The following is an 8396-nucleotide window of genomic DNA, read 5'->3' as shown; positions in this document are numbered from 1 at the left end:
CCCGCCACGAAAAATACATTAAACTCGATTACACAACTCACCTTATCTGTTGTAAATAATATTTCAACATAATATGCATCGCATAATAAAGTATTCGTGTTGGCGCCATGGGCAAACCATGTAAAATGCGCGTGGCAGTCAACGTGTTAAAATGGGGGGATCTCCCCGATCGGTCGGCTAAGTGTTAAGAAAGAACTGTAATCAATATATTCACTCGTATTCATCGTAGCGCTGAAATTACTATAATCTGTGCACGTTATAGTTACGTACCCATTGAAGATCGGTAGTTCTAATGTTAAGGGTTGGGAGCAAGAGCTACAGAGAAAAGGATGAAGAGAGAAACCCATGGTAATAGAAATATAGAGAAATATAAAGAAATATAGAGAAAAGTAAAATAAGGATAGAATACGAAAGACGTAGAGAAAAGGACGAATAGAGAAAACCATGATAGGGTGGCGAGCAAAAGATACAGAGAAAAGGACGAATAGAGAAATCCTTGATAAGGGTGGCAAGTGAGAGGTACAGAGAAAAGGGCGAACAGAAAAATCCGTGGTAAGAAAAGGACGAAGAAAGGAAGACCTGATAGAGATCCGTACTTCGAGAAGGGTGAAGAGAGAGAGAAACGGAGAGAAAGCGTGGCGAGAGGGTGAGTTAGTGAGACGTGGGGTGGCAGGAGTAGAAGGTTGGCGTTCTCCGCGGAGAGTCGAGGCTGCTTGCTTATTGTCCGCGCGAGCGGAAAGAACGCCGGCGCACGCGACTGCTGTAGTTTCACGGAATGCATTAGGCAGATGGAACGTGTAATTGGAGTCGTGCAGGAGCGTACACGCGGGGAAGAACCGGCCACCTGTCGTCGCTGTCTACCCTCCGACGCGGTTCCTTCGAGGCGTCGCGCTCTTTGTCCCCGTTCCACGTCCGCTTTTCTTCGCGCGTCGCCATTAACCTGTTTAGCTTAACGACAAAGGCATAAAGGCTCTTCGCCACGCGTCTACGGGAACCTGTCTCTCCGCTCTCGATGCCTCTTCAGCGAGAGAACGATGGAGGAAGCTAGATCGGTCGAGTCGTCTGGCTGAAATTCAATTTCTAGGGATTTTTTACGGTTTTTCCCTAGGTCAGAATATCTTGGGGTGAATGAATTAACACTAGGTTTACGGACGCTATCTGTATACCTGTTTCTAAGGACACCTGTTAAATTGACAGGTAAAGCAAACCACGTGCCTTTTTTTTTTTTTGATGATTAGTTTAATTTAAAAACAATTGTATATTATATTAACAGTCTTAGTATAAGTTAACTAAATTTGTTACCATCGTATAATTGGTGCAACCCTTCCGTCAAATTGACGGGTTCCGTAAATCTAGTGTTAACAGGACGAGGTTTCAAAGGATTTTACAAATGGAACGAAGCGATAATGATTGATTAGGTTTGAGTATATTGTCTGTTTCCTCTGGGATTCGGTGTGAAAAATTAGAGACTGTTTTAAAAAATTGGGAAAGATAAAATAAAATGAAATTTGTATTTATTAAGTCTTGGGAGGGTTTAGGTTAGGTTTGGGTGTATTGGATTCCGTTCTGGGGTGCGGTAAGAAAAATTAATTACAGTTTTAAGGGATTGAGAAATGAGAGATAAAATGAAATTTGTATTTATTAAGTCTTGGGTAGGGTCTGCGCTGAATTGGGGTGAGATACGATGGAGCGACTTCGATTAATGAATTTTAGGAATCCTCGTAGATGTTGCATATTCTGTTTCAGAATGTAATAAAAGGTATTAATGACTGTTTAAACAAATTTAGAAACAGTGTAAACAAATGATGACAGAATTCGAAATTTTTCTGTAATAAATCTTGACAGCAATTTGATCGAGGTACCGAGATGTATCCTGTTTGAGATATAGAGACGAAGATCGATTATTATTTAAACAAATTTATTATTTAAAGAAACGATGACAGAATTCGAAATTTTTCTGTAATAAATCTTGACAGCAATTTGATCGAGGTACCGAGATGTATCCTGTTTGAGATATAGAGACGAAGATCGATTATTATTTAAACAAATTTATTATTTAAAGAAACGATGACAGAATTCGAAATTTTTCTCCGATAAATCGTGACAGCAATTTGCCCGAGGTACCGAGATATATGCCCCTTCAAGATACAGAGACCAATATCGATTATTATTTAAACAAATTTGAAAACAGTGTAAATAAATGATAACAGAATTCGAAGTTTTTCTGTAATAAATATTGGCAGCAATTTGCTCGAGGTACCGAAATATATCCTGTTTGAGATACAGTGACGAAGATCGATTATTATTTAAACAAATTTAGGAACAATGTAAACAAACGATGACAGAATTCGAAATTTTTCTGTAATAAATCTTGACAGTAATTTAATCGAAGTACCAAGGTATATCCCCTTTCAGGATATAAAGACCAAGATCGATTATTATTTAAACAAATTTAGAAACAATGTAAATAAATGATGACAGAATTCGAAATTTTTCTCCGATAAATCTTGACAGCAATTTGCCCGAGGTACCGAGATATATGCCCTTTCAAGATACAGAGACCAATATCGATTATTATTTAAACAAATTTGGAAACAGTGTAAATAAATGATAACAGAATTCAAAGTTTTTCTGTAATAAATATTGGCAGCAATTTGCTCGAGGTACCAAGATATATCCTTTGAAATACAGAGACGAGGGTTAATCGCAATTCGAACAAATTGGAAACTGAAGAGGGACTCTAAAGCAAGGTGAAATTTTTATTTCGACGCACGCGTATTCCGCCAGGTACTCGCATTTTCTCGGTCTGTTAGAAGACCGGAGAGAAACACGATCGCTATGTCGCTATAACCTGGTATGTACTATAATTTAAGACAGCCATAAAAGAAAGGGACGCCTAACTTTGAGCGTCGAAAGTAGAATAGAAACGCGTCGCAGGGAAGAAAATGGCGGACGCTAGAGAAGGTAAAGTATTTCGTAAAAGACATTTTGTATCCTGTCTCTTTGAGTGATGTTATACAGGTTGAACATCTGGAACGGTGATACCTCGTGAAAGAAACGTTTCTTATCGTGCTTCTATTTAAATACGATTTTACCAGTAGGATGTTAGACGTAAGTCACGCACAGATACCCCGTCTCGAAGTCGCATGAGCACGTGTCGCGGGTTTAACTGTTCGTGAGAGGACCATGCACGCTGAACGCTTTATTGACTGGAAACGACACGTTCGAACAAACTTCCCTTATCCCGTGGATCGTCACCGTGCACTTTCTATCGCCATTTCTACGTCTACGAACTTCGTTTATCCCGATAGCGCCAATTCCCAACGAGTCGCGTGAAAACACACGAAATCTTCCTTAAAAACACAAACATAATCGCTTCCGTGATTATATACTATTCGAGTCAAACGAATTACACGATGCAGAAGATAGAGAACACACGCTGCCAACACCGAAACACCACCTGTTATTTCAAACGAATTACACGATGCAGAAGATAGAGAACACACGCTGCCAACACCGAAACACCACCTGTCACCCAGCAAAAGGCCCAGTCGAATCACACGAAACTCACGGATAAACGAAGTTCGTGTGTGTGCGTGGAGAGAGAAAGAGAGAGAGAGAGAGTGAATGAGAGTACACGCAAGAAAAACAAAGCCACGTTAAGCTGGTTGCGATTGGTGTGTTGCAGACACGAGGTGCCTGTCACCTCGGAGCCGATCACGGTGATACACATGGACGAGGACGTCGTCGTGGTCAACAAGCCCGCCTCCATCCCTGTAAGTGGTGTACTGCCAGGACTGTACTGCCAAACAAAGAGAAAAAGAGAGAGAAATTGAAAATGAAAAAGAGAAACGTCAACGACGACGACGATCGTTCGCTAGGCCCAACGCTTCCCGCGGCCCGGGCCCATTAGTTTTGCCCCGAAGCCTCTATCATGATCTATCCCAAGGAATTTACCATTGTTCGAGGTTCGAGAACCCGCGAGTCGGTGTTAGGGGTTGGATTATCGAGCGCTGGAATACCTCCGGTCCTCGCCGCGACTAATTTCGCGAATTATTCGAATTAATTAATTAATCGAGCACAAAGTGACTGAGGGGTGACGGAGAATTACGATTCTTGTAGTTCTTCGCGGGAAATTTCAAGAATTTTTCTATAATTTTTGTGGGATACTGGAATTTTGGGAAATGGAGATGTTTGGTGGATGAAATATCGATTTTTCAGGGGGTGAGGGGATATTCTTTTGTTTTTGGGAGATGAAATTTTGGGAGGTAGGGGATGTTTGGTGGATGAAATACCGATTTCCTTTTTTAATATTTTGTTATTTTTGGGAACGTAGGAATTTTGGGAGATAGGGGATGTTTAGTAGATGAAATACCAATTGTGTTTTTCTTTTGGTATATTTTTTTATTTTGGGGGGATGTAGGGATTTTGGGAAGTAGGAGGTGCTTAGTGGATGAAATACCGATTGTTTTTCTTTTTTAATTTCTTATTTTTGGGAACGTACGAATTTTGGGAAATAAGGGATGTTTAGTGTATGAAATACCGATTTTTTGGGGGGAGGGGGGTATATTCTTTTATTTTGGGGAGATGTAGGAATTTTGGGAAGTAGGAGGTGCTTAGTGGATGAAATACCGATTATTTTTCTTTTTTAATTTCTTATTTTTGGGAACGTAGGAGTTTTGGGAAATAGGGATTGTTTGATGGATGAAATACCGATTTTTTTTTGTGATATTCCTTTATTTTTTGGGAATGTAGAAATTTGGGGAAATAGGGGATACTTGGTGGATGAAATTCCAATTTTGTTTTCTAATATTTCCTTATTTTTGAAAACATGGGAATTTTAGGAAATAGGGGATGTTCGATAGATACTATAAAATACTCCATTTTTGATGGGTATCTGTTTATTTCTGGAGGATGTAGGAATTTTGGAAACTAATGGATGTCTGATGAATGAAATCCTTATTTTCTTGTTTAGTACATTTTTATTCTTCAGGAATGTAGGAACTTCGAAAAAAGCCAGGAATATTTGTTTGATAAAATACTTAATTTAGAATGAGATACGGGGTTCTTACAAGGATAAACAGCGGGTGTTTAAATTATGAAGTGAATTTTCCGATTTAGAAAATCTCTAATTTTAAAAAGCCACGTGCGTTACACACCTACACGCGATACCCCGACCGTGAAACCCGCGATTTACCAGGCACGTCGTTCGGTTTATTTAACTCGTTAATTACTAGCCCATTAAAAGCGCCATTCAATGAAATTCTTCGACTGACTTTCTAGTTCTGAAAATAGCCGGTTAATTATTCGCGGGTAAATTCATCGCGATGAAACCGGCGGCAAAGGAAACTCGTTATTCGAAATTCGAAGGTATTCCAGTCTCGCTAACACACGAGATCACGTGTCGTATTTTCAAGCCTGAATCATCGAGATAAATCACGTAAGAAAATTATCCAAACGAACGAAGTAAAAATCAAAGAGAAGCCTTCGATCGTTAACCGAATTTTAGTACAAAAATATTAGAAACAAATTCACCAAAAACACACGCAAAGCTTCCAATTATCGTCTGAATTTTCCTATCAAAGAAATCCCAAAATATCCAATAAAGATCCAAAATCCAAAAAAAAAAAAAAAAAAAAGGAAGAAACAATTCGATCTTAGACAGAATCCTGATATTAAAAAAGTCCTCAAAAAATCAATTAATGAAAGAGAAAAAAAGAAATTTCCATTATAAAAATCAGAAAAAATTTAGTAGAAAGGAAAGAAAAGTCTGCATTAAGAAAAATCTAAAATGAATGCAAGAAAATAAAAGAAGAACGTTCGATCGTCGTCTGAATCTTTGCATTACAGAATCCTCCAAAAATTTATCAAAAAAAAGGAAAAAAAAATCGTTCGAATCTTCCTACAAGAAAATCCCCAAAATTTACTAGAAAACAGAGGAAAAACGTTCGACCGTTGTCTAGATCTTTGCATTACAATAATTTTCCCAAAATTTATCAAAAAGGAAGGAAAATCGTTCGAATCTTCCCACAAAAAAATCCCCATAAATTACTAGAAAAGAGAGAAAAAGCGTTCGATCGTCGTCTGAATTTTCCCCTAGAAAAATCCGCAAAAATCGAGTGAAAAAGACACAAAGAAAATCGTCGTTGAAATGTTTGCAAACGCACGCACGTTTCTCTTCCTCCCCTCTCGCGTTCTTTTGTCCCTTCTTACTGTGTCATGGTAAGTTTCCGTTTCTTTGGCTGCCAATTAACCGCACGCACGACCATGCAGGTGTATTTTACTAATTTTTCCCAGCCTCGTCGCTTGGCTTTACTCATCGTTCCGCGACTCGACGACCTTCGACGTGGCAAAACGGCTCGCGAATAATCGCGCGGCAATTTTCCGACGCATTTTCCCTCGCTGCTTTCCTCCTTTCATCTTCCACCATCCTTCTCGCTTTCCATAATATTTCTCACCCCCTCCCTCCATATTCTCCATATTAATCTCCCTAAATCCTCCTCAACGATATCCAGTATTTTTCTCCTCCGAATATTCCTTAATTCTGGAAAAAAAGGAAAAACAAACGTCCATTTTTCGTGTCTTATCTCCTTTTCCGTTCACGGTATCTGCAGGTAACGTGATTCGTTTTTATCGACGACCGTGAATCATTCGAAGGTACTCAGAGGAGGCCTCCAAGTCGCATTTCTCACAATTACATTTCTTGCGTTTCGTTTGAAGATCGATTCGCGATTTTTTAAATACCCGAGTAATGGACGATCCTCTCCGCGAGTATATTTTACAGGAATTACAAAGTCGTTCGAGAGAGTATGATAAATTTGCGGTATAGTTCAGCGGATGGTAGACTCGCGAGCTTCTTGGACACCTGGTAATTACCGCGCTCATCGACGATCCTCTTTCCTCGATCGAGCAATCGCGTCGTAATTGAAAATTACACGGTCGCGTAACAGCCGGTGTTAATTATCCCTCGTTTAGATGCGATCGAGGATGCGCGACAGCAGGCTCTGAAGAATTGCAAAATCGTCGGGATTCCGCGCGGATCGCGCCGCTAATCGCTCGAGGCAGCCAGCATCGGCCGCGCGGTTAATCATTCTCCATCTCTGACAACCGGTGAAAATGTCATCGGGAGATTGTTGAGCGTTTCGCAAACGGCTTGCCCGACGTGTAAGTGATTTAGGAAAAGTACGGAATTATTCATGACGGCTACTTTCTATTTTGCGGAATGCTATGGGCATTCTGAGAATCGGCGATTATTTCAGAATAATTTACGTTCTTCTTGGGTTCTGCGAAGTTGCGAGAATTACCGATGTTCGATTCTTAAAGCGAGGAAGAATGAAAATTTTGGAGAAGGGTTGTTAATTAATATATTTTTAAAGGGAAGATTGTAAAAATTCTTATGGTTAAATTTTTTTGGAAAAGAGATGGCAATTTTTGGGGTCAATGAGAATTTTAAATTAATACTTTTTAAAGGGTGGACTGTAAATATTCTTGTCATCAAATTCTTTGAAGAAGGGATGATAATTTTTGGGGTCAATGGGAATTATAAATTAATACTTTTTAAAGAGCAGACTGTACAAATTTTTATAGTTAAATATTTTTAGAGAAGGGATGACAATTTTTGGGGTTAATGAGATTTCTAAATTAATACCTTTTAAAGGGTAGACTGTAAAAATTCTTGTGGTTAAATTTTTTTAAAGAAGGGATGGCAATTTTTGGGATTAATGAGATTTATAAATTAATACTGTTTAAAGGGTGAACTGTAAAAATTCTTGTGGCTAAATTTTCTTGAAGAAGGGATGACAATTTTTGGAGTTAATGAGATTTCTAAATTAATACCTTTTAAAGGGTAGACTGTAAAAATTCTTGTGTTTAAATTTTTTTGAAGAAGAGATGACAATTTGGATGGTGAATGAGATTTCTAAATTAATACTTTTTAAAGGGTAGACTGTAAAAATTGTTATGGCTAAATATTTCTGAAGAAAGGATGACAATATTTGAGGTTAATGAGAATTCTAAATTAATATTTTTTGAAGGGTAGACTGTAAAAATTTTTATTTAGGAATTTTTTAAAAGAAGGCTGAAAATTTTAGGGCCAATGAGGATTCCAAATAAATATTTTTTAAATGTTCAATTGTAAAAGTTGTTATTTTAAATTTTTGTAAAGAAGGTTCTGGACTTCTAGAGAGAATGAGGATTCTAGATAAACATTTTTTAAATGTTCAATTGTAAAAATTCTTATTTTAAATTTTTGTACAGAGGACACGAACTTTCAGGGCCAATGAGAATTCTAAATAAATATTTTTTGAAGCCTAGAATTATAAAATTTCTTATTTTTGAAATGTTTCTAAACAATAAGAGTTGCGAAGCTTAATATCGATTAGAATTCTAAATTAATA

General features: G+C 38.0%; 1 protein-coding gene across 1 annotated transcript in view; it reads left to right on the top strand.

The window, feature by feature from the left end:
* The window catches only part of LOC108555700 (RNA pseudouridylate synthase domain-containing protein 2), a 144729-nt gene that overhangs the window by 121461 nt on the left and 14872 nt on the right, over nt 1-8396 (top strand). Inside the window, exon 6 of the mRNA XM_017911481.1 lies at nt 3689-3776. Within this exon, the coding sequence (XP_017766970.1) occupies nt 3689-3776 (88 nt within the window). The remainder of the gene's footprint in view (nt 1-3688; nt 3777-8396) is intronic.

Source organism: Eufriesea mexicana, unplaced genomic scaffold (assembly GCF_001483705.2).
Source record: "Eufriesea mexicana isolate 0111107269 unplaced genomic scaffold, ASM148370v2 scaffold278, whole genome shotgun sequence".
In the NCBI taxonomy this organism is placed as follows: Eukaryota; Metazoa; Arthropoda; class Insecta; order Hymenoptera; family Apidae; genus Eufriesea; species Eufriesea mexicana.
The sequence above is the reverse complement of the archived record's forward strand: the minus strand, read 5'-3'. Positions and strand labels throughout refer to the sequence as shown.